The 27,320-nt window shown below is 39.4% G+C and overlaps 2 protein-coding genes across 3 annotated transcripts in view; one reads left to right on the top strand and one right to left on the bottom strand.

Annotated features, from left to right (window-relative positions):
* LOC109479924 (leucine-, glutamate- and lysine-rich protein 1-like) overlaps nt 1-5,196 on the top strand; it is a 9,863-nt gene extending 4,667 nt beyond the window's left edge. The window contains exons 9-14 of the mRNA XM_019781990.1: nt 1,723-1,926; nt 2,264-2,357; nt 2,550-2,636; nt 2,865-2,942; nt 3,406-3,705; nt 4,003-5,196. Of these exons, the coding sequence (XP_019637549.1) occupies nt 1,723-1,926; nt 2,264-2,357; nt 2,550-2,636; nt 2,865-2,942; nt 3,406-3,705; nt 4,003-4,362 (1,123 nt within the window). The 3' untranslated portion in view covers nt 4,363-5,196. The remainder of the gene's footprint in view (nt 1-1,722; nt 1,927-2,263; nt 2,358-2,549; nt 2,637-2,864; nt 2,943-3,405; nt 3,706-4,002) is intronic.
* A 3,008-nt stretch (nt 5,197-8,204) lies between these two features.
* Nucleotides 8,205-27,320, bottom strand: part of LOC109479946 (zinc finger matrin-type protein 3-like) — a 41,509-nt gene continuing 22,393 nt past the window's right edge. The window contains exons 2-6 of one of the 2 annotated variants that reach the window (XM_019782024.1): nt 17,405-17,613; nt 11,766-11,822; nt 10,568-10,761; nt 9,382-9,539; nt 8,205-8,895 (exon numbers count right to left, since the gene is read on the bottom strand). In XM_019782024.1, the coding sequence (XP_019637583.1) occupies nt 8,630-8,895; nt 9,382-9,539; nt 10,568-10,761; nt 11,766-11,822; nt 17,405-17,613 (884 nt within the window). In that variant the 3' untranslated portion in view covers nt 8,205-8,629. The remainder of the gene's footprint in view (nt 8,896-9,381; nt 9,540-10,567; nt 10,762-11,765; nt 11,823-17,404; nt 17,614-27,320) is intronic. The other variant, XM_019782026.1, reaches the window with a different exon arrangement.

The raw sequence follows: 27,320 nt of genomic DNA, 5'->3' as shown, positions 1-27,320 counted from the left end.
CGACCCCCCAAAAATATATTGGGGGGGCGTCGCCCCCCCAAAAATCATGCTGAACTTCTAGTGTATTTTCTCTAGATGTAAGGAAAAGCCAGCAAACAGTTCGATTTCTACCTTAAAACCACTTGTAAAACGCATTTTCCGCGCTGCGCGGCCACTTGAAATCTGAAATCACACGAACACCGTCTTCTACATGTAGGTATTACCGCGAGTTGTAAGCTCTGATTGGTTCACCCCCGAAAACCTGCGCTCTGATTGGTTTATCAGCTGTGCATTACGTATTTCTAGGAATATCGCACGAGTTTCTCACGCTGTGAGAGTTTGTTCTGCTGACCCCTTTGTAACGATATCGGTAAAATTGAAATCCAGTTCTTCTGATGACAACATACAGTTTATTTTAGCGGCTGCCGGGCACACCGTGCCCTTCCCAACAGCACAACAGTATTTTTCACGTGTGTAGAATCGTGTATGCAACGATATTCCCGGCCCGCACCACGCCGCTCGAATTTCCCGAAGCCGATGAGAGTAAACCATACAAGGTATTAAATTTTAATTAAACCAAGGACTGGCTCAACATTTTTTGTCAGATCTCAGAATGTCCTACTAAGAAATCTTCTGTGATGTGAGGCGAACTGAGATTCGATTGACGAATAGACGAAATGTGTACCCAGCAAAACATCAAAAATGCGTTCCCAAAATACAGGAAATGGCGTTTCCAGAGGGTCGAGATTTTCAAATTTTCCTGGGGAGCAAGCCCCGATCCCCCTTGTGTATTGTGGAAGAAGTTCGTGGACGTCATGCAGTCGAATAGCGAGTAAGAAACTTACATATAATAGCTACAAAGTACTAGAAATTTAGCTTCATGTAGCAGCAAAATTTTCCCCCGAAAATGCTGGAAAACACGTTTCAAAGGGTTAAAATCTCAAATTTTTCCGGGGGAGCATGCCCCCGGACCCCTCTAGGTTCGCCGCCTTCGGCGCTCGATAGTGGGTTCCATACAAATCTCGCCCCCCACTGACGGTCAAGATTTCCTGCCGCCGCCTCTACCTACTCAGTCCATTGAAACATTGGACATGACAGCAAAGAGTTTTCTGTATGATGATCTAAAAATTGAACACAAACTGCTTAAGATAGAACACAAACTGCTGAGATGAAGGAGGGTGTTATTCCCTAAATGACACACAATGACCGTTCGGTTCTGTTTCATATGGAAGAATTCATAGACGAAACTCTAGAAGGGGCATTAAACTTAGCTTGAAATAAAACAAAAATTTAGGGCTCAAAATGCTGGAAATAGCGTTTCAGAGGGGTTAGAATTAAAAATTTCCCGGGCATGCCCCCGGACCCTCCTAGTAGGCTCGCGCCTGCGGCGCTCGCTAACGGGCGCCTTCGGCGCCCGAAATCTTGCCCCCCCAATCAAAATTTCGTGCCGCCGCCTCTGGTCAGAACCTTAGAAACTATAGGATTGTAGTTCTAACCATCTGTCTCTACACAGCAGTGATCTATAACCTAATATACCTAATATGGGTTACATAATGTAACCCAACACCACAGGGTGTCTGCTACAGCACCAGTTACCATGGTGACAGACATCTGGTCCTGGTCATTGACTTTATTTGTTTGGAGAAGAAGGAAAAGAAGAAGAACAAGGGGAATGAACTGAGCAAAAACAATGTTTTTCTCCTGCAAAGGTAAATAAAGTAAATAAATCTCCCGATGTTGCAGACTGCAGAGAGAGCTGAAGCAGTGTGAGGTGTACATCTCCCAGCTGACTCAGGACTGCCAGGGGCTGAGGAATCAGCTTCAGGACCAGAACAACATGGAGGAGGAGTTCAAACGGAAGGCTTCCATGTCGCTCGGGGAGGCACAGGAGATCAAGTCTGCACTCATGAAGGCACAGGAGGAGCTGAAAATGCTCAAGGATGAAAGGTCAGGGGCCATAGGTTATAGTTGATAGGTCAAAAGTGCAAACTGTCAGATGTGAACATTGATACATTGTACATTTACATACAATGTATATCTCTAGGCAAGTGCTTGTACAAATTACTAGTCCATCCCGCGACATTTCAGCATATCAGTTGGAACAAAAATGGTGCAAACATGATATGGATACTTTCACCTATAGGCTATACAACAAAGATTACCCCAGTAGCAATGTACTAGCAGTACATGTGCTTCACCTGTTTGTTTGTTTGTTTTGGATCTCTATTAGTAAAAACACATCACATTTTAATGAAGGGTAACTGTTGTTTGTTTTCTTCATCAGGGAGTTAATGGTTGTGTCCCACCAGAACAGGATTGACCAGCTCAGGGACAGCTTCAGGAAAAAACTGCAGGAGGCAGAGCAGTGGCCTGGCAAGGTAACAACTCATAATTTTGTGGTCTCATAAGTGTCTCTTTCTTACCAAAATTCAGTTACATTTGTACATCTGTAAGAATGCGATATCTGGAGAGGGAGTCTAGGAACTTGATGATGTATGATATTACAGGAAGTTGCCAGATGATAGAATCATATTTTTGCATGCAAGCTTACACAGTTGTGTTGTTATCAGATGGAGGATATCCTGAGACAGGAGAGAGAAAACTGCACCAGGCAGCTGGAGGACTTGGAGTTCAGGCTGAAGGAGTCATACAGAATGGTGAGTGCTACTCGCTGTTTTCAAGCAGGTTCACATATTAAGCTTTACTTTCAAAGTTGGTGTAGTCAAGGTTATGTGATGAATTTCTGTAATTATACTGACTATCATAACTGGAAGGATTTAAACTGATAAACACAACTGCTTGCAATTACATGTAGTGTATGCAAGACAAAAAAGAAATTTTGAAACGTTGCTCCTGACTTACTGCTGTTGTTCCATGTCTGTCAGGATGTTGAGATAGAGAGACAGAAACACCAGGAGATGATAGACAGATACATCAAGGAGAAGGATGACCTTCACGACAAGGTAAGGAGCAGAGCCAAGGACAGTTTCCAATAAGGGATATACATGTACCATATGATTTTTAGATGAAATCTTTTTTATATAAAAATAAAAAATTATATATATAATTAGTTGACCTTTTATTGTTGACCAAGTTTTAGTGATCATGAAGCTAATTTTCCTGAGAATCCATGTACACTGTAAGTTACTAACTGATCAAGTATGATACTTGAAAAGCTTATAAAAGGTGTCTAGTGTTGTTAAGTAAGTAGTATGGCAACCAGATAGTTGGGCCCAAGTTTGTGAGACAGAGTTACTCCATCCGAAACCCCCGTAAATAACCACTTGCACAAGTAAGACGGCATCAAACTAAGCATAGATTTTTGTACCACCACTATGGACCTCTGTGGTGTTTTAAGATGTACATGTATAGTGTGTACTAATTCAGCTGTTGCTGTGTCATTGATGTTTAAATTTTCTATTCCAGCTGAAAACCCAGGCCAGCAGGCTGACCAGTGAACAGCGGGCCTCCATTACTAACTTGGAGAGACAGCTTAACGAGGTCAGAGGTCAGGCAGACAGACAGGAAGCAGCTCTCAAACAGGAAGTGAGCAGCCTGAAGCGGCTGACCTCTGACCTGCAGACCCGGCTCAGTAAGGCTGAGGGAGAGAATGATGAACAACTGGCAGGAATGAAGGAATTAATGAGGCAAAAGGAGGAAGAGTTAGCAGCACTGAGGGAAGAGAATAAGGAACTGGAAGAGAAGAACACTCAAACAACAGAAGAGGTGAGTAGTGTATGACCTCTCATCTAAACTTTAAAATTACCAATAAGGAGATTTTGTTTACATAGTGTTTGTTTAGTATTCAGCCGACGTTTTTCAGTAACTTGCCATCCTGATGAAACTATTCACAGACTTTCTAGGTTGTTCAGCTAAAGAGGTTTTGTCTTCTTTGGACTTTTCTACTAAAAGCCTGCTTAGTCAGCATACATGTACTTCGGCACATGAAGGTATCAAATCAAGTTATATACTTAGTACTTGGTCCCATGTTTTTTAAAGGTTAATGTTATGCTTTGTCCCCAGATTGCCTTTCTACAAGAGACGGTAAGGCGAGAGTGTGAGGAGAGGTTTGAGCTGACAGAAGCGCTGAGCGAGGCACGCGAGCAACTTCTCACCTTCCAGCGTCCACCCGCCGGCTTCTCTTCCAACGCTGTCCCTCGCCCGCCCTCCGGACAGAAGAGTCGCTCAGAGAACTCCCTACGCAGCAGTACCAACAGTTTCTCTTCGACCGGTAGTGCTGGGAGCGGGAAGGGAGGGGTCAGGTCATCATCTAGTAACGTCAGTGTGAGTTTTGAAGGAGCTAAACCAACAGGGGACAGAGGAAAAGGAAGCAGCATGAACGCCAGCAGAAAAAGAATCGCTGCAGCCATGGGGAGAAGATAGCCGGTGTGAAGTATCAATAGCAACAAGACATCCTCAATGCTGTGGTTGAATGTGTCATCATCTTATTACACTCCTACTATAATTCTCAACAAAGCAAAACTGAGAAATTGAGAATTTGTTAGTCTTTCAAATCCACATTTACAATGCCTGTTCCATAAAACTTTCATCAGATAGTCTGTGGGGTAAAGCAATGAGGTTAAGTTTAAAAAAAACACACCTTAGTTGATGTTGTGCATCGATGTGCAGAACTTTGACGTAGTCCAACTTGTTATGTCTAGGTGTACAAACTTACACCATAAAGGTAGAGTCTATTATATTACCTTTGTTTATTGTGTTTTTTAACAGGACACAAGAGTTTTGTTAATCTTTGGTAGGATTACAGCCAGAATTCTGTGGTCAGAATATAGCTATCAGGGATACCAGTACACCTGCAGTCAGTGTTATGTACAAAACTTTTTTTTTGCTAATAATGGATTTGTTTCTTGTCAGGAAATCTGTTTTGACCAAAAATAATAGTCTGATTAAAAGAAGTGCCTTTCTAGTCTTGTAAAATTAGCTGCAAGTATATGAGATGTGGTGCTCTCTGACAATTATACACCATAGTGCCTTACACAGTGTTGTCAATTAAAGATTTTATATTCTAGCAAGCACAACTATTTTTTGCAACGATGTACATATTGTTTGTAAATACCTGTGTATTGTCTTCTGATGATGTCTATAGCTGTAGAGGTGTCATTAAAATGTCAGAATCTCACCACAGAAACTTTGTTTCTCAAGATGTCCTCTTTGCTGAAGGTGCTCTTTGCTGTTACATTAGCTTTTCTGCAGTATGGTTGTTTCTGTCCTTGGTGCTGAATCCCTGTCACACTAAGGCCACCACGAGTAAATTTTATGGCATAGCAACATCTTTGCACATTTTTAGGCAAGTTGACCACTGTTAGAGGACAACAAAATTTCTTGTTTTTTTCTCCAAAATCAGACAAAAATTAATGTACATGCTGTGGCCTAAACATGAGTCCACACTAGTCCCTGTCCTTGGTACTGAATACTTTCACACCTACACCCCTGTGCTGAATTGTTGAACTGCCCTACCCCTCAATAAATATTATGTTAAGATCCCTTTACTGGTGCTGAATATTTTCAAAAAAAACATGGCCTACTCTTGTGCACAGTACCTTTTACATCAGCAACCCTGTCCCTGGTGCTGAATGCTACTGACAAGAACTCATATAGCTTATCCTTAATCCCATTCACACCTCTACTCTTCTTACTGTAGAATATCATTTATACTTCACCTCTCACCCAAATAATACCACACATATATTTTGTATCAAAGGAATCTCATCCCATTTAATATGTACATAAAGACAACAAAAGTTACTTCTATCATAAGATACAACTGCAACAAAGTTGAATACATACTAGACATTTTTGAGAAGCAGAAATGAATTGCCTTAGTACCATCATGACATATCTGACATGAAATCACTTACACAATAGAGAAATAAAATATCCCACAACTTCTAGACGTCCACAGTTTTTGTTTGTATGCTACTGGTACTACAAATACAGTAGCCATCATCCTGCCAACATATATTCTCATGGCTATAACATATACATTTCTACCCTGGACATAACAATTTTACTAAATTCTAGAATTCAGTTGGTGAATGTAGAATTTTGTTTTGATGATAAAAGAGCCCCTCAATAGTAGACAACTATGAAAGCATGTGTCAATAATTACACAACTTTCAGTTGATTTCCTGTCTGGATACAAGGGGAATGGTTGCACCGATCTTTCACAGCTTTTTTTTTCTAGCAAACACATTCAACTTGACAAAAATGGTACTTGAGTAAAATGTTTTTCTGGATGTAGAACTGGTGCAGCCTAGTCAAGAATTCCTTGTAAACAGTTTCTATAGAGCACCTGACAGGACCCAAGGTAACACACATGTACAGTTTACAGGATCCTGTTATAGCAACAGTCGGCATTATAGTTAGCGGGATATCTCACAAAACACTTTTGTCTGTGGCACAACTACCCATGTAGATCTATTAACCCCCTCCCTGCTGATTTCTGCTGCAACAAATACCATGTTGGGTGCATGGACACACCCACAGCAGGGAGAAGGTTAATTAAAAATTCTCTATTGTGAGCATTCAAAAAACTACATTTTGCACATCTCTGTTTACATTTAAATCCTTAGTTTCACAGAAGATTGTAGTGATATGACTGTACTATATTATATGTATGCTCTTGAGAGAGATATGTGGTTGAAAATAGCCCTGTACAGATATTATCTCTCTGTGTCTTGACATACTGTAGTCCTTTCAGCATTTTTCTCAACTGTAGACTGAACATTGTCCCCTACTTTACATCTACAACAATTATTCTAACCCTTATTCTCCCATTGCAAACACAATTTCCATCAAGTGACATACTACATGTACCGAGACCAAGACTGGTGTGGCTTCTTTTACTTCCCTTTCCACATTAATTATTGTGACAAAATGTGTACCAAGCAAAAAATTGCCACACATTTTTAGTGTTGCCATGTTTCTGTTTGAGTTTTACTGGAAAGGTATGGGTAAGGGGATGAAATCTTATTACTAGTACCTAGTTTTCAAGATTGGAACCTTGAAGAACTATGATGTACATGTAATCTAGTAATGTTGCCTCAGTGAATTGTTATCAAAGGCTGCTTTGTCTCACAGTCATTTTACATGATATTTCATAACCAACAAGCAACAAATCTCTTTAAAAAATAACCACAATCTATAGACATATCATAAATAAAAACACAAATGCTGGGAGTTAACATTTACAGAAGCAATAGAATATGAAAGAACAGTAAAGCCATTATAATGATCAGATAGTATGCACATTTTTTTCTCACTGTAAAAGCCTAACAAACACTTGTTTGATACAATAAAAACTTTCATGACCTTTCATTACAAGGGTTTCTGAAATCTAAAATGAAACAGGACAAGCTAAAATAAAACAAAAATAAAAGAATGACAGGAACATGAGTTGTCCTGTTATTGTAAAGATTTGTATCATGACACTAAAAACTAAAAACTAAGAAATACATATAAGATGTTGTAACACCGTGACAAATACTGAGTTCTAAATTTACATCAGAGCAATACCCAAAAATGCAAATACATGCTTCACTTCCCCTACAAACTGCTTATTATATAATAATTTCATCATTTTTGTACAAGGCTTGAAGACAGAAGGGCAGCCTTTTGATTGTCAAAATGTTTAGACATCCCATTGCCCACGAACTTTTTATGTCTAAAATTGCAGACACCAGTTTTTAGAGAGGACAGTATGTTTTCTTTCTTTATTGGGTAGTACCCTCATGGTGAAATGATGAAGGTGAACATTAACTTGGTTTTCACACCAACTGTAACTTTTCTGTGTTCCTGTAGTGATATGAATACAAGGACAAACAAAAATAAAGCAAGACAAGAAAGCAGTCCTACAATAGATAAATACAGCACACTCTATGTACAAGCAATTATCGTCCATTTATCAACTTTCTACTACAAATCTCTTGGACAAACCCACAGTCAGGAATATCTACATCACACTTTGATAAGGGAAGGAAGAAAGGGGTGCTATGCCAAGTTGGGCCACATGGTGGCGCTTCTGCCTTTCTCTTACAAAGCTTACTGGGCTTTATACACAGTGGCTACAATGTGCCATATTTTAGTATAAATGGTGCAATTTGTTATTTTCTCAACAGGTAACCAACAACATAGCAGCTCTGGTAATGGACAGTTTTCAAGGACAGTTTGTTTTCTCCAAAAGTGTGATCATAAATAATGTATACTTCATTCACAAAAGCTTTCATTTTTGTTTGTAGTCTTGAATGTTTGACATCAAGAACTTTCTCAGAATGTTTGTTTTCACGGGAAAAAATGTGTCTAGACTCTAGACAGATGTTTCTAGACAGACATTATGATGACAGCATCATATCATCTCGTTGTAGCCCCTTTCCGACATTATACTCACTTACATGTAGATAACAGGTTTTGGCAAGCTTGGGCTGCTGAAGACCCAACAGTAGGGAGATGTTCCAATAGGGTCATTATGAGAATGCTATACAATGATTTTGGCCAAGAAGGTCAACTGATGAATCTCGTCCAAAACAACCTGGTCTCGATAACTGCACCCCTCGCTTCCTTCCTTGCCAAAAGCTTTAAGTTTAACGTCTGTTGCATAACTTAAGAGAACCCAGAGCTACAGCTCCCCTGCTGGTCATGTGGGCACGGCCGGCACGTCCGTTTTCTTAGCAGCAGCATTCTTGGCGCGGTGCTTTTTGCTCTCCTGGTGTTGTCGGAACTGTGCCTCGGAGTTGAGCGTCAGGTTGCACGCCGCGCAGTAGAACTTCCCCGAGGGGGTGATGCAGTTCAGAAGGTCCTTGGGCACCCTGGGGGGCTTGGTCGCTGGGGGGGAGGGGGCGGGGGACGAGGCTGGCACAAACGTCGGCCCCACGGGGAAAAGTGGAGTTCCTACCCTTCCATCTGTACAACAGACATACATACACAAGGACATCGTTACTCAAGCAACTGGTACTTTTCATCAGTGGCAAAGTAGTGTGAAATGATTGTTTATCTCAGTACATGTACCTGGATGTCTAATCTTCATTGACACATACATTTTCAAGTTCAGATTCAGACAGTAACTCAACAATAAGTAGATGCAGTCTTAAACAGTGCATTCATTTTTTCAAATTTTCAGGATTCATTTTTTGGAAAGCGGCGCTTGCAAAACATGTTCAAATTATCCTGTGACACTTGTGGAAGCCCCTGTCATAACCGTTAGCACCCTGTTGTCATCACCCATATCAAACATCATGGCCCAGGTACATGTATGACAAACAAAATATGTATCCCGGGAGCCACTGTACTGTTCGTCCCTGCACGTTTCACCTAATTTGTTCCTCAGGAAATGTTGACTATGGAGCCAAATGCATGTACATGTACACATGGCTCACATATCTGACTTACTTGTGTCTGCCCCTGCCCAGCGCCCCCTGAGCGCCTGTGACGTCTGCTTGTCCAGCGTGGCCTTCCGCTGATGCTTCATACTGGACAAATGGCTTTCCAACTGAGTCTGAGAGTTTAGGTAGATATTGCACGTCTGGCACAAGAACTGCGACTTTTGCCTACAAAGGACAGGGGCAAAGAAAACTTGGATAAAGAAGGTTTACGTGCGTTGGATTCAAGTGCAAAAAACAGACCAAAAGATCGCTTTGGAAGCCTTCATGTAAAGCCGCACCGTTCTGTAAAAGGGGTTGCACTCATCCAACTCAAGTAAATTCTTGTTTATCCAATTTTTCTTTGAGAGGAAGAGACACATAAGATCAAGAATGCAATAGACGTAATGTCTAACAATAAGCACACCCAGCCTACAACCTTCCATCTTAAACTCCATTTGTATGGTAATGTTAGGAGCTGAGATCAAAGTTTTAAACAACAGGAATTATGTATTAGCCACTTTTATTAGGTCTGTCCATCAATAGACAGCCATTCCTTTTCATCCATTAAAAGACACACGCAGGACGTATTTGAACAATCTCTTTTAATCAGTAAGAGCTGCTTTCTCTTGCAGATCACAGCTTACCCTCCATTACCACTCAGTGATACAAATAGGACTCCCGTCTGATTTCCAAAGGCAGCCCATTAGGAGTTTTCCATCCAGAACAGATAGAGAAAGGGCCGTGCTGATATATTGTCTCCGAAGGGGCATCCTGTAATGGGGAGGCTGGACAGGCCATGAAAGCTGATGATAACGGTACGTGACAAAACTGCTCTTATCTGCAGCGGAGCCATTTACTGTGCAGTCCAGGCTATCAGATAAATTGCCCGAAGGCAAAATTTTATGTGGACCGATGCTTTGGAGGTCAAGGTGGGACCGCCCTTTGGTCTGGGAGTTTCTTGATTAACTTAAATAGACTGGGAAAAACATAGGTCATCTGAGTTTTATCAGATTTTAATTCTTTGGAGAAAGCTTTTTTCCTAATCCTTATCCTAAAACTAAGTAAACTACTGCTTACTTACAAATCTGTCATTGCTTCCAGTCCAAGAGTTACATATGGACAAAACCCAGAAATATGGGAGCCAGAATTTAATTGACATACACAATGTACAGATACATCACATGAGCCATTGAAATTCAACATGTGAGATGTACCTTGTAGTTGCCCCCGTGCCATCTTGTCTGTTCTGTGCAGCCATGAGAGCTTTTAACCGCTTGGCGTGAGGTTTGCCCTGGTAGTGTGACTGGGCGTGGACGGCAGAGTTGAACGTCACGCCGCAGATTTTACAGTAGTCAAATCGACTCGGGTCTTCACTCGCTTCCGCATCCGCCGCTTCACCTGCCGATTCCTGGGTCAACGCACAAGTTCAAGTGTGCTCGCTTTAACACTTATGGACTTCGCAAGTTTATCATCTTCTAACATCAACTAATACAAAATGAACATGTAGTGTACTTTACAGATACCAAGCTACATGTACCTGTAGTGCAACTGCACTAATGGAAGATTAGAAAATTTATGGAATGCAATTTGACATCTACATTGTACATTAAATTTATTGTACCACCACCAAGCCAATAATGACTTTTGAAAGAGCTACCCTAGAGAGGGCAGAGGACATATTTCAAAGTTGCACAGTGAAGTAAGAATATTTTGTCTGTGCAACATTCACAAATCCATAGCAGATTCTGAGTGGAGGAAGGTTAGAGCCCTCCGAACTACAGCTGACAGTTACACAACAAAAAACTGCCATGAGGTTCACCACAAATAACTGCATTGTACCACACTATCATGCTGATTTTGGTTTCAATGTGCATGCTACATTCTGGCATTGGCTTTTCATGCTGCTCAAGTTGATTGCTATTAATGACTAATAAGCAAGACAAGTCCAAGAACAATTTTCCTAAAGAAGCAGTTATGCTAACATTTAATCTAGTTGGATTGGAAACAAAATCTAATCCCAAGAAGTTTGCAAAATGTTGTTGATTCAAAGAAAGTAGTTGAATTACAAAAAAATGAAAGGGTGTCTCTTTCCATAAACTTCTGTCAGTTGCAAAATGAATCTCACTGAACATAATTATGCAACTTTGAACTTATACTGATTGCCTCAATATGTAATACAACTTAAATTGGAGCAAGGAAGCCTACATTGCAGTATGCATGCTCATAGATATTAACAATTTTATTAAGGTGGAAAGCAGAAGATCTCTGGTTCTTTGCAGTCCACATGCATACAGGCAACTCAGTTGCCAAAGACTAAAAATATTTGTTGAAGAATACCGCATACTCCATCTTAAACATTTGTGGAAACCTCATGTCAATTTTTTGCAGTGTAAACAAAGGGTGCAGTTCTACCTTGTCAGGAGTGAATGTAGGTGGCGCTACTACAGTTGCAGTCTCACTCTCATCATCCTGTAGACAGGGAAAGGTTTGTTGGAGTTTCAGCAATTAAAAAAAGATACGTAAGGGTTCAACATTTGTGTAGTCTTATACTGGATATGTACAATATTATGTATAGCATACTTTTACATGTATCATCAAAACAATTGGACATAATAATCTACTGCATGTAGTAAGCAGATCTCTGCTATTGACAAGGCTGTAACTATACGTTGTTTGTATAGATAAAAGTCACGGATACAATATACTAGTTAAATCTAACTGGTATTAAATCCATAAACATGACCATTTCGATCTCCTTTTTATATGCAAGAAAATGCTCAAGTTATACCTTTCACAAGTTACTGTTCAGCTACCAATTTCAAAGGGTTAAAACTTTAAATTGCAGTCTGTATGTCCTCTATGTTTTTCCACAGCAAATAAAGGTCCACCATTACCAGTAATAGCAGCCAGGAAAAATGGCCTTCACCATTTAGACTCAGGCTGAGGCAATGAGAAGTTAATGAAAATTTAAGTATCTGCGAGTTGCTATTGCCAGGAGTAATGAAGTCAAATCTTTCCCATAAAATGCCCCGTCATTGAAAGCTGTCCATTTGTGCCCGCATTAACGATTTAAGGGCCCACCATTTTCAGTGATTCATGTGACGAAGGGGTCAGCCAAACTGTTTCATCGTTGCAAGAAAATTATATACATAGTCGAAACACCAAATCCTCCCCCATTGTCAAGAGAGTTGGATTTTAGACTCCACATTAATCAATTGGCAATCACTGCAGTTGCTGATCCCTCTGAACAATGCCATGGTTGTTCTGGTGCCAATGCCAAATTCAGCCTTATCAGCTACTTGAGACACAAAAGAATACCACAGACTATCTAGACAGCAAAGCTATAGAAAGAGTAAATCTATAAGCTATGCTTGGTCTATTCATTCCTTCTAGCAGCACAATACTGTACGAACATCTAATAGTATTCTATATCCCCCTATAGTCATACGCTATAGTGGAAATAGATATATAGTAGAAATAGATATATAAGCTATACTTGGGTCTATTCATTCCTTCTAGCAGCACAATATTGTACGAACATCTATTCTATATCCCCCTATAGTCATACGCTATAGTGGAAATAGATATATAGTAGAAATAGATATATAAGCTATACTTGGGTCTATTCATTCCTTCTAGCAGCACAATACTGTACGAACATCTATTCTATATCCCCCTGTAGTCATAAGCTATAGTGGAAATAGAGTTTTAATTCTTATTTTTAGTTATTAATTTCTCCCACCAGTGAATGTGTTTGCCAGTTAAAAAAGAAATGTCTCCACTTTTCAATGCTACATGTAGATGCTGCCATAAACACACCAAGTAATTCACTTCAAGTGTCAGGGCTCCAGAAATGGATTAACATACGATGGCACATGAATAAAATTCCTGTAGTTATTTTATCATAGCATAACTTTTCTTAAAGTTGTATAAGAGTTAAATGACTGTAGCAAATTGTACGTATGGTCTCAGATTAACTACTTGTACTTACAGAAGTAATGTATTCACCTCACATTTCTAGGGTTATGGTAGATTACAGAATCCAAGTTCCCTCTTTAAATCCTGACTACAAACTCCTGATTGACAGTTATGCTCCTGAACATTCTATTCTCCAGGCATGTTTGCCGTAAAGTTCCACTTAATTTGTTGGCCCTCGTTTGTCTTCCTTTACTTTTGGCACAGCTATTACCTGCACCAAAGTTGTAATTCTGGCATCGACTCCCACAATAACACTGTAATACAGAGTGAATATAAATGCTACCATTCATTGCATAAATTCTATTCACCTTGTATTTTATCATTTGCAGCAGGCCACATGTACAAAATAGCAAACAGACATATCTGATGAAAATGTAATTGGCTATGCCTGGATTTTAACAAATCTAGAAAAATGCATTACCGGTTCTACAGGCTTTCATCATCAAGGCTTTTCTATGGCATTTACAGTATCCACCCATATCTTTAGATAATTGCAGTAAAGCCCCGCTGACAAGGACAAAACTCCAAATCAAAAATTCTAGTTTAAGAGGAAGATTAATGGGATTTTCTAGAGAAGCTGAGAGGTTTTAAAAGCTTTGCTATTTGTCACAGTAACAGCATTGAAAGAGTGTGATATTTGTCTCTCTTACATGTAGGTTTCATCAGGCACAGAATAGAAAGTGGGGCATTAAAGTCATGAATCAATCGTATAGACATATTGAGAGCTTAGAGCTGACAGGGTGCAAATTTGTCTGTCAGTTAGGCTGTAAATCTGCAGTCATCACTTGCAAGCATGATTAAAAATTAGCTTCAAAGTTTGCTTCACAAGACCTTGTTTACAGACACTTTTGAAGTTATTCAGTGTAATGAATTTTCCAATAGTAGTGCAAGAGGTTGTGGATCGTTGTACTAACTTCTTTACAACCCTTTTTTTTTAAATTATACAAAAAATGGATGTGGATTCCAAACGGACAAATCTACTAAATTTCATAAAAAATTTTGGAGAAAAAACAGTCACCATGGTCAGGTGATTGTCTTGAAAAGTGGGCAGGTTGGACTGTATAAAGAACAGCCTGTTTTAAATGACCTTTATTTGTTTCTTTCGCATAACCGGTAAACCGCCTTTTTAGGTGTAACACACCAATTTTGTACATGTAAGTACAAGCTGCGTAAGACTGGACTGTAAGGTTTGAATCACTCACACCAGGAAGGGCCCCTCTTTTCGATAAGTGCAGTGGGTTCCTTAACATGTGTGGGGTACCGGTGTGGCTCTCCCAAACATGGGACCTCCATTTAACATCGTATCTGAGGGATGTCCCTAACCGAAGCTAGGTACTCATTTACACCTGAGTGAAGTGAGGAAAATTGTGTGAAGTGTCTTTCCCAAGTGCATAAGAATTGGTGGCATCAGGAAGGATTCAAACCTGGGACCTCTTGGATCTGAGCCGAACACTCTAACCGTTACGCCACATGACCCCACCAAGTGGACCTTTGCCAGTGTAGATAGTAGTCGTATAAATTAGGTGGGCAGAAAAGTCTTGCTCCAGGCACTATGAACTCTAGACTGGGAGTCGTGACCCAAGATGCAGAAGGGCAGGGTTGTAAAGTCCATGTGGTTCTCAGCTAATAACCTTTACTGACCTCTGCGTGCAAGAGGTGGAAAATTCTTATCATCCCACCATTCCCATTCCCACGCAGAGAAAATAATTCAAAAGAAACTTAGTAGAGTTGCATGCCTTTGAACATGTACATATTAAATGCAGAGTTTTTTTACCATTGGGTCACTTTAAAAAATGGCTACGCCATTCAACATTGGCTAAGGCATCCAATAAATGGCAATCAAAAGAGGGGAAATGCTTTGACACCAAGTCAAGCATCTATAAACTTAAACAAACATCTTTAAGAGATTCCTGCAATATCTCAAGTTTAGGTTAGGCAGTTAAATGGTCCATTAAGATGAGAAACTTGATAAAGTTTGATCTCAGCCAAGACAAATGTTACCATTTCATGTCTTGCCATCGTAAAATGTATTTTGGACTGCAACTGATGATGCTAACACTGGGGAAGATAACTTATACTGCGTTTTTATCATTACACAGCAGTTCCGTGCACTAATGGAGTGAGAGCCATTTGAGTCTGAAATGTGGTGACAATTTGCAAAGCCTCGGCTGCTTGGCTAATTACAAGATAAATTTGAGGAGTCCACAGGATCCTGTTGTCACAGTGACAACATGGGTGGACATGACACTTCTTACAGTTAGTATCAAAATCTAAAGACTATGTGTTACATTTATGTCAGAAGCAGTTAATGGAGCCGGGCTCTTTAACTTACTACATCTCTAACTTCTACCAGTTTTGTCAGTAATGAACTCTATCTATTTTCAGATATTGTATGTTTATGTCCCACGGATGGATCCAAAGCATGAGAGTTTTCCCATCAACTCCGCTGTGCTGATAATTTGTGTCAAAGCAACGGAGGCTTAGGGAGTACAGAGAAATCTGATTATACGATAAATCAGACAAACCGTTGCAATTCCAGGGAAAATTGCATCTTATCCTGTTTTACCAGGAACCACCTAACATATAGCTCACTAAAACTTTGGAGATGAAGGCTGCTGCAGAGACAATTTTGGGTACTAACTTTCTCTATAATACCAAACTATACCAATTTCTCTATAATATAAAATGTGTTTCCCAATTACTTGGTTTGTATAGCATATCTTCTTGCATAGAAGATCTGTCCAGTTGTCTATTTTTGAGGCCATCGACCCTCCATATAAATCAGTACAATTTAAACCTACTGCCCTGGGAAATTTGGCACGGTCTCTGACCACCTCTGCCATGTAAGGAAGTTGGATTCCCCCACAAGCAATTTCACACATGTTAAACAACATAACCCTGATACCAGGCTGGAGTACCAAGTTCCTTATACAGGGGCAAAAGTTCAGGCTCCTGTTAAATAGCTGCTGGAGTTCACTGAACAAAACAGAGGACGAATATTACTATGAATCTTACAATATAAATTTTGTCTAACAAAAGCTGGGGAAAAGACTATTAAAAAGATGCACACAATCTACCATTTCCCTAGAAATAAAACATAGCCCAGTCTTAGTATCCATTACCCTTGTTTTTACTGCCAAAACTATAGGGCAGAATACATTTAGTATTTTTATCTTGACGTGAAGTTCTCATAATCTCTACACAGATGACCTATGGGGAGAGGGGTAATCTCTGCCCTTTTTCTGACGTCTTTGGGAGGAGACCAATAATGGTGAAGTCAGGAAAGTAAAATTCTCTCCTCTGGTTTTACAGGGTTTACAATGCAGCAGGATCATTTTCAGCCACAATAAATGTTCATGACTCATGCAGTTATTGTAACGTTTGAACTGGAAGAGGCAGTGAGAAAACTTTTATTGTCAAGCTTTCAAGTCATTGTCTGTCAACCAGTATGAGTTCAAACATTCATGATGCATGCAGTACAAATCCTGTGCTGTAAAGTGTGTAAAAAAAAAATGATAATCACATTGCATAGAATTTGTACTAATTCATAGTCCTGCCAGATTTACATGTATAAATGCCTACTACTACTTCTCTGACAGTGTTTCTCTTCCATTTTTTTTTGCTTCAATACAATTGTGCAGCAAGTCCTTAGAAGTAGCAATGTATAATGTCCTTGGAAGTAGAATGAAGTACAATGTCAGGTATTATTTTTTTATTGTATACTTCGAAGTATAAGCATCATTTTTAATGACTCACATGTCAATATGTGAAAATGTCATGAAATTACATGTCCCTACAAGATATAACAATGTATCTTCCAATGTCTGAAACCGTAACTCTCGTGGGATAACGTTTTGAAGTGATTGGTCATTAATTATCCTGATGAGGGCGACAGAGGTTGTTGAAAATTTGATCTCTGTTTAAGAATAATCTTTAAAGTGTTGGAATAAAGTTCAACATTTTACTATGATTACTACCAACAGTTACTAACACAGATGAACTTTCATGATATCTTCCAATGTGTCTAAGCAAGGAGTCTAAAAGTTCCTCCTACATTGAGATCAAACCCTCACCTGTGACACTTGCATTTGTGACAACTGTGTCTTGCTAAGGTACTGTCGTACTTTCTTGGCATGGTTCTTCCCATTGTAGTGCGACCGTGCCTGCGGAGGGGAGTTCAGGCTCACGTTGCACACCTTGCAGTACAGCGGCTGGAGCATGCTGGGAGGGATGCCATCATTCGGATCATCCTCCGCTTTCCTTTTAACCCCCTGCTGGGCTCCTGAATGGAACAGTCCATAAAATAATCATGAGGTAATGACACCTTGTTTGATGTACAATCACGCACAGCCATTAATAATTATGCATTATGAAAAAATACATCTCACATTTCAAACAAATCATATTCATGAACAATATCAAAAAAGCCTCAAGCTGTCTATGAGACTGCTATTCTGACTAATGGGAAAGTTTATTCATGGCTCCCAGTGTACTGAGGTTCAGCGTTCCACAGTTTCTTATCCTGAGAGTCAGGTTCAACAAGAGTCATCCTTACTGCTAAAAGTAGCCATGAAATTTGACCCTTAGGTTCAAAACCATTAGTGTTTGACACAACCTCAATCTAAAACTGTTTGTTTGCAAGTCCTTTCGTAGTTTGCTTTTCATCTAGAACACAAAGATACACAGGAAATGTTGTGATCCTCAGGTCAGACTCATTTCCGAACCTCTGAATCTGAAGCATCTTGAGGCAAAGTATCATATCCTTGAACTGGAAGGCTGTCAAAATTCTGGAAAGGATACACGTCTTTCAGTTGTAGGCAGGAAGAATGCAATCATTTGGATGACGCTCCCAACATCAAGGCCTTGCATTAAAGTGTGCACCATTAACATTTAAGTCTGTTTGTTGCAGTGATGTCATAATCAGTCTCAGAGGAGTAGAGATAAAAGAAGCACTTAAACCTGTGAAGTGGCCTAATCCATAGTGACTGACAAGAAGGACACTCCCAGGGACTTACCAGCTAAGGCACAGAGGAAAAGTACTGTAATCACAGGGATCAAGGCTTTTAACATTTTATCTTTTACAGAGATGTGGGCCTATAGATGCACCTTTATACTGACAATGTGCATTTAAATAACAATATGTTCGTGTACTGTATTACTATGTTATCTGATAACATTTTTTTTTCAGAAAGTCTTCAGAGACCTGTTTGTGTGATATGATTGTCTACAGAAGTACTTTCATATCTCATATGGTTACATGTATGAATGAAAATGGATATTATGAAATGTGTCAACCCAGAAAAATGTGCCATTGTACAAAGTTATTTATGAGAGAATGCAGACAATACTATTGTATCTACATTCAAGACAACAAAATAAAAGTGTGACACTTAACCCAAAGGACACATCTTACAACAGTCCTACATTTCACTGTACTACCAAGCAGATGTTAGGGTGTGCAATCATGTTTTGCCAGCTTTCCTAGCAGTCTCCTCTAACCTTTTGCAAAAGCCATGCGGTCAGTCAGAAAATGCTATGATTGTCCACCCAACATCTGCTTGGAGATTACAGTGCTCTGTGACAGTCTCACATGAGACTTCATACCTGAAGTACATGTAGTCTGTACCACCTGCAGTAGCATGTAGGCAGACTGCGCCTGTGCTAAACCCGGATTTTTCACGGACGTTTTGGTGAATGTTGCATCTGAATTCTGCCTATTGCAGACAATATCTTTCCCGACACAATATCTCTTAAACTATAGATGGGGATGTCATCCTCAAATATACACTAAGACAATCTTAAACGAGACATCCTGCCAAAAGGCTATATGCACAATACATTATGTGTTTTGCGCAGGTGCAGTACGTTCTGGTTACATCCCACCTGCAGGTGTGTTTCTCCACCTGACATGACAAACGGCTGAACCTTGAACCCATTGTTCCCACCTTACTGCAAGACAAGCAGGTTTCTGTCTAATGCAGGAGAGGTGCTGTCAGATACGATAACAACCAACATCTGCTTTTCACCAGATTAGAGCATTGGAGATGATTCAATTTATTAGCGGTATTGGCTATCTGTGCGGTGTATTGTACCCACTGCATCACTTTTCTGTTGTTCAGTTATCAGCAGTGCCAGTGACAGATGACTTTGAGAGGTGTATTGGACTTGGTGAGAAGGCCTGCATGTGGCTAAACCTTCGTCTCTTTCTGTGCAAGAATGGAACATGCAGTCAATACTTGGCATCCTATTGCATCTCCACAGGTTTCCTACACATGTACGTATAAGTCATTCAATAAGTCCTTGGGAAAATGTCACGTGAGACCATTTATAGCAGGAATCTCTTCATGTTGTTTTATAAGGTAAGCAACTTGATAATGGTAGTTTGAAACTACCAGTATATGGGAAGCAGATTATTACAATCTATGACTACAAAAAAAACAAATTTCTTGGATAATAATGATCCCTTAAACTCTGTCCTTCTATATACTTATTTGCTTCACTAAACTTACATACTAAAAACATGCATATATGGTTGTGAGAGATTGACCAGCTATACTCATTTTTGTTGTTCAAAATAATACCCGAGTACCCAAAAGTAGCAACAATTCTGCAGTAAATATCCTACAGCTCCATACATTTTGAATACTGCTGCACCACTATTACAAGCAGACCACCAGTAACATACAATAGACAAGATAAGCAACATGCACAAAATCAATTTTTGTAGAGACCATCAATGTGATCAATACCTTATCTGTACCAAACATCTGCCGCTGGTTGTACCTTAAATCCACTGACAAGCTACTATCTATGCGAGTGGCTTTAACTACATTGTAGTCTGCGACTTTTGATTAAAATTCACTACATTTTCCTATAAACTCTGCTATTTAGCAAAATCTAGACCATCCGAGAGACAATTTACATCAGTCTGCATGCGTCTCTTAAAATGGTTTCAATTCGTATCATTTCAGAATAACAGAGATAAAACACCTGTGCTATATAGCGACAATTTGCGACCAACTTACTTGTGGCAGAATCCATCATTTTAACTGTTCCCAGGAAAAATGACACAAAGCCTTGATCCCTGGACTGTTCCCTTTGCCTCCAGGTTAGGAAATGGTTTTTTTATCCAGACATTAAGGTCTTATGTCGCATACTCCCATATACAATTGTACCCAGGGGGCAATATTCTATGGCATATCATGGCAACATCCCTAGTGGGGGTTCTTTATGACAGTGATAGGAGGAGTATTGACAAAACGCCGACAGTGAGTTAACAGAAAGCCGCCTGAAGTTAAACAACAGCTGCCTTTTCATCTTCTTAAAACAGGGGGGGATTGAATGTGCTTTCTGTTTCAACATTTGGTAACAAACTAGAGGTTTGTGGAGCCTAGAGATGACAGAGCTGCATGCCACTAGCTTAAAGGCTTTAAACTTTGGCATTTACGAAAAGGAAGAAAACTATTTACTATCCTTGAGGTCATAAGGTGGCTTTGCAATTGGCCAAAGCGAATAAATCTTTACGACCTATGTCTCAGTATTTCCTTTCAAGAAAGCTGAATATCTTTTCTTGAAGGGTTTGAATGACCATCAGGTAACTTTGTAACAACAACAGGAAATTCCATGTGCTCACAAAAGCTTTGTTGTGGCTATGCCATAATTCTTTTCCAAGCAAACGAAACCTGACTTCAGACACAAAGATTTCCAAGTATTGCTGGCATAGTAAAATATAGAAGGGAACGACATAGATGGTGGTCTCCTGCTGAGGGCCCCAACAGCTGTAGGGCACCCCCCGGGGAAATGGAACGGTCCGGTTTCATCAGGTGATGTCAGGGACTTTTAATATACGAGACTCATTCACTATGTTTATTGCACAAATGTCAGCGTTACACATTTTTCAACCACACATTTCCAGGAATAAACTTTAGGTGGGTAGAAAAAGAGCCGTGTGGATTGCATATTGCTGTGGTGACATATGGCAATTACTGCACAAATATATGAACAGCAGACATGTATTACTAAGCACAATTATCAAATTACAATCCGATAAATGTTGCTATTGTCATCAAAATGCTTCTGTCTCAAGGCCTTAACTGGATCATCAATAGTCAAAATTGAAAAACGATATTTCTTCACAAAGTGAAATTCATATTTATAAAACCACAATCAATGAAAGTTGAATATAGCAAAGTGTAACAATCGGGCAACCTACAATGTAGTATCCTACCAAAATTACCTCTTCTATATAGCAGCAGTTATTGTGTGCCCTACAGTATTTTGTATATGGAGAAGTATTTTATATATGGAGACCAAACTATAGCTATAACTTAAAGGCACAATGTAAAATGTAAGTGTGAGTATGAAAGTGTTGGGTGCTTTACAAAATGCATTTTAATTTTTTTTTTGTGGATAATACCACCTGTTCCTTGCACTACTGCATTGCAGACTGCCATGATGCCTGTAATAAAATGTAGACTCCATAATAGTCAAATATATTATATATAGTATTTCATCCCTGAGCTCTGGGCTTCGGTGTGCACTCAGAGGGCTAATAACTAAGAAGAGCAGGTATTGGAAGTGTGGATAAAGAGTGATGGATTGTCAATGGAATGAAGTACATTACTATATATCTTTTGGTAGAATAACTTTAGCTGAACATTAAGAAACTAATGTTTCCTACAACTACAGTACAAGAACCTGGCTATACGGAGAACAATGCTTGGTGATCAGAAGAAGACAAATAGCTCAAGAGCCATGAGAGAGAGGTGGGTGGTTAAGGTGCAAAGTTATGGATGTCTCAGACAGTCTAGTAAATTTCTTGAGGCGAAAAGTGGGTGGGCATATCTTGTTGAACTCTGACTTTCAACCAGCCCCATGTCTCATGCATGGGGTATCTGGTGTAACATAATCCAAAGTCAAACCCCCTTCCCTTCTTGTAGTAAGCTAGCTGTCACCTTTCCTCTGCTTGCTTGCCACAACCCTAAGGGCAACAGGCAAGCGAAACATTTCAAATGTTCGTATGACATATGGGCAACAGTGTGCATTAGTGTCAGCTGGGACTGGTTTGCACACACAGTGAGGTTTATGACGTTATCTCCCTTCTCCAGGCCCTTGAACCACTACTGGAACACTGCAGTGACGCAAACAGCCTACGTAGATGGGATAAGGGGAGGTTGCTGACAATGATGGCTGACTGGAAGGGCCAATGTTAAATTATTACTTCCAGATACAAATGCTCTGACTGCGTTGTGCGTCGGAAGACACTGGAGCCCTTAAGTCTACCATCTAAGTTTGAGTAAGATACAGATTGTGACATATTATTTAGGGTGAGAGAGCTGTGGGTTTGCGTGTATGTTTGTCTGGACAGAGTAGGTGGGTAGGGGACATACTGAGAGGCAGAATGACAGATCAAAAGGCCAGGCTTACATGTAGGAAGTGGGAAGAATTCGAACTTGAGAGAAGGTTGACAGCAAATGGGTGGGGAAAGATTGACAGGCAGAATGACAGAAGGTCCAAAGGCCACACAACTTAAGTGCACTCTTCTGGACAAACCTTTCAGTGCTGAATGGGATTCTTACTTTATTACCTAAAATAAGGTTACTGTTCTTGACTTGCTATTTCACAAATTTTTACAAAGTTTAATGTAGGGATTGAGCATAGATGCCCTTCACTCACCTTTCCTTGCGGTGCATTTTTGCCTATTCATGCAATTTATGAACAATCATGAATCTTATTGATTGATGGCATTGTAATAAACAACAGCCCGTCTTATTTTTCAGTTTTCTGCCAGTAATTTAAACTTTGGCATACTCCAGTAATTTCTGGCATCGCATGGGCTGCCGTTGACGTCACAGTTGGCTGTAAATCAAGGAGATGTCAAGCTTCACAACAGCAATAACTCTTCATACATAAACCAGAGGTGGTGGAAACATATTAAGAGCTCAGGAAGAATCTTTTTTTATATTTTTAATAAGCTGTGAATGCTTAAGCTTGAATGTTACACAATCAAACGACATTAGCAATAAAAGTTGCATCATAATGGGGTAACAAAGGTGAAGTAGAAATATCCTCTGTAGCAGTTACTGACATGTTGAACATTTTGGTTAGACTGTATTGCCAAAAAGATGTCTGGTTCACCAGGATAAAAAAGACAATGTTACACACTGCAAATGTACCTGTTAAAACAATGGATTTTTTCCACATGGAAATGAAATCATGTATGGTATACAGCTAATCTCCTAGATTACCTGACATCCTGAGCACCATAGGGCACCATAGTAAAATTGCATATATGCATTATATCTTTCTTAAGATCAAATTTTTCCATAGCACTGTGCCATCTAGGATACTTTGGCATTTACAAACATATACAATGTACTGAGATCAGATACGGGGCAACCAACCTCGTGTAGCAAATTTAATGAGTTAAAACAGTCAAATACGAAATTGCACATCACAAGGCTTTGGCACACATGTTATCAGCTTCAGATTCAAGTGTGGGGTAACTATGCAAGCAAAATCCATCCACATTAACTTGTCATATGACAAAAAAGCCGTCATTTGATTGTATAGTTTGCCAAACATACAAAGACAAAACAGCATAAATCTTTCAGCAACCATTAAATGTTGTGACATGTTTTATTCTTGTAATAGAAGTTTGACACAAGATTGCAATTAAATTGTATTGCCTGTTACAAAGCAAAGGAAATGTTTTAAAGGGCACACTACACAGCGCACGTGAGGCTATACTGTATATGGCACCTGAATGGACTTCAAACAAACGCATTTGAACTAAACGTACATAATGTTAAAGTTTACACTCTCAGAGCATTATGACTAATGGCTGAATACTTTCAACATTGTACCTTGCTTGTTTCATGTTTGCTTATAGCTTACTCCAAAAAGCTTCCTTTGATTGAACAGAACCTCCTGTTTGTCTTTCTAACATGCATTGTAACAGGTCAAGTGGTGTACACTGTGTAATGGTGCTAAATTTGGACTCTAAAAGTATAGTACGTGATATACATTGTATGGAACAATACATTAGTATTATTGTTGTTTAATGAGGTTGTGTGATGGTAACAACGGTAATGCACACAATTAATTAAATCATGCCTGATGTGCCTAATACAATAAAGAAAAAGGGCAGGAATTAAAACCTTGTGGTCCAGATGTGGGATAGCTAACCGCTAGACCACAGCACATTCCCTGTACTATATATCAAAACTGCATTAATACATATATATATATTAATGCAGTTTTGATAACCAGAACATAATGCCCAATACCAAAGGAACAACTCCATCAACCTTGGGTAAAGTTTACTTCAAGGAACCCTTCCCATGATACATTCCAGCTCACTCTTCTGTCTCTTGCTACTGCTACATATACAAACCATTGTTACTCTACTCATGTCTCATGGATATAAATTCTTGTCACAACCACCACCATATACTTTGTAATCTGTAACACGAAATCTAACCCACTCAAAAGCACCAAACAGCTTTGCTGAGTTAGGATAAGAGAAGCCTTTCAGCCATTAGGTACAATTCATCACTGACTGCACAGTGTACATGTAGGTGGATTCGACCCACCGCCCACACAGTTACCCCTGACCTTGTCCTGCTCTGACTCCTGCTACAACCCTGCTGTTTCATGTTTCACCGGTTATTGCAGTAATAGACACATGGTACCTGCCAAAATACTTCCTAATCTCAGTCACACCTAACATACCTATACAAATATTCTGGGTTACAGGCTAAAAGGAAGGGAAAATTGAAATTTCTTACCATAAATGATCATTCTTATCATGTTCAGCAGTTACTGAAATCTATAACAATGGAGGTACATGTTGCATTGTCATGGTAGCATTGATACTTTTGTCAAGAAACTTTTGAATCATTTTGAAATGCTGCAAGTGAAGCCTTTTATGTGTCACGATAATCTAGCATTAGCATGAATGGTACCCAGTATTGAGATATTACCTGACAAGGGATGCACACTGAATACATACTTTGAAGGTGACAGATGGAGAGCTTACAAGGATTTCTTAAATGAGCTGGTTAGTGCTGTTGTGGGCAGTAAGTGGAAGCAGGACCAGATTTTGGAAGTTTACCAAGAGACAATTCACTCCAACAGAATCAAGTAGCATTAACATCTTGGCCCATGTCCCTCCAGTCTATCTAAGAGCTCACATCTTGCGTTACAAAATCTTTACTAATTGACAGACTCTATTCAGAGGAGATTCTAGAAAAAAACATGGGAGCAACTCTTGTTCAGACCAATTTGCTTGCACCTCACATTCATGAGGGTTTAAGCAAATGTATACATACCAGTATAGAAGAGAGAATTGGTTGAAAACGGAGCTCTAGAGCCTGTCATGGACAAAACTTTGACGCAAATCCTCCCGGTATGAAAGAGAAAATATGTGGACTCAGAAGCTTACGAGCTTGTCATGAACAAATCTTTGATACAAATCCTCCATCCTGACACTCTGGTCTGCCTCAGGTGGGAGTAGGTATATGCTTTATGCATGTATCTTTTACCCAGTATGTATATTTTCAAAGCTGACTGCTGAGTTACACCAGTGATTTGTCCCACGCCCCCACCTACATGATTATGTATACATTTCCAATGTCTGTGTGGGAGGTATGTGGGAGAAATCATAGGTCTGAAATCCATCTATCATTACCTGCAGTCACTATTTACTTACAGGCTTCAACATTTTGACTACTCCTCCACTTCAGGATATGTACAATGTCTAGACCACGAAATCCTAAGAAAGTCTCGACGGAATAAAAAGAAACACTTTGGGGAAATCAGGTGAACTTGGCAACTTTCCGTCATCAATAATGAATGGTCCTATCAAGGGCAGCGCCACTCTTCCTGCAATATTTAATCCATTTTCTAATGCTTTATCATTCAGAACACAAATTTAGGGCTGTTTAAACCTAAGTCACGTCTTATAATAAAAGTGCATAAAGGCGTGAAACGCATCAAGTTTAGTGTATGTTTACAGACAACGTAGCTCTGCATGTTTAAGCGTGTCGTCAAATATTATTGTCAGTAAACTTCTGAGCAATTTGATCACCCAGTTAGGTAAATTGGCTAGTATATGTATCAGGTCAAAGTCCTAACACTGAATACAGTAATTCCTGATTTTCATGTTCGCAGTTTTTCACGGTCACTTCTATACTGCAAACTTCTCAATACTGCTAAGAAATAATTTAATGACTTTCTTTTTTTTTTGCTCCTGCAACCACCGTGAACATATAGTACCGTGAACACCTCCATTTATCTACCTCCATAATGTAAATTACAGTTAAACTGATGCAAAAACGAGGGTCAAGGATAGCCACAAAACAAAGTACGGCATACGTATTTCATCTAGTCTGGCTTAAAACGTTGACACCTTGGATCAATGACCTGCAGTCCCTGGGGAACAGTGATATGATAAAGTTCCGAAGGGTCAGAATCCTAACCTGATAAAGTCTTCCATATAAATCACCCATTAGAATACCCATCATGGCTGCCGTCAAAATTGATTTGTCCAAAACTGAAGAAAACGATTATTCAATACGTGCTGGGCTTAGTACTTGAAATTTGATTTCATCTCTATTTTTGCATATTGGAGCTAAATGATTTCAAGATTGAAGTTTGTTGCCTTTATTAAAAATTTTCCTCATTACAGGTCATATAGCTAGATTGCTAAATCAATATTATTATGATCAAGAGGTATTCTTTTGTTATTTGTCTACATTTGTGGAGAAGTAGTATAGGAGTTACTTCAGATATTGTACATTCAGGCCACACCAATTTAATTTGTTGGTTCTCGGATTTTTTCAGAAAAAATATGAAGCGACAGGGCAAAACAAAATTAAAATAAAAACAGGTCTAGGCATCCTATTATAAGCTTAAATGCTACAAAATGAGCCATGAAGTCAACACAAAAGGCTGGGTTAAAATTTAAACATTGAATTTTGAACTTTT

The sequence above is a fragment of the Branchiostoma belcheri genome, unplaced genomic scaffold (genome assembly GCF_001625305.1).
Source record: "Branchiostoma belcheri isolate BF01 breed outbred unplaced genomic scaffold, Haploidv18h27 scaffold5, whole genome shotgun sequence".
Classification (NCBI taxonomy): domain Eukaryota; kingdom Metazoa; phylum Chordata; class Leptocardii; order Amphioxiformes; family Branchiostomatidae; genus Branchiostoma; species Branchiostoma belcheri.
Note: the sequence above shows the minus strand (reverse complement) of the source record. Positions and strands in the feature narration are given on the sequence as shown.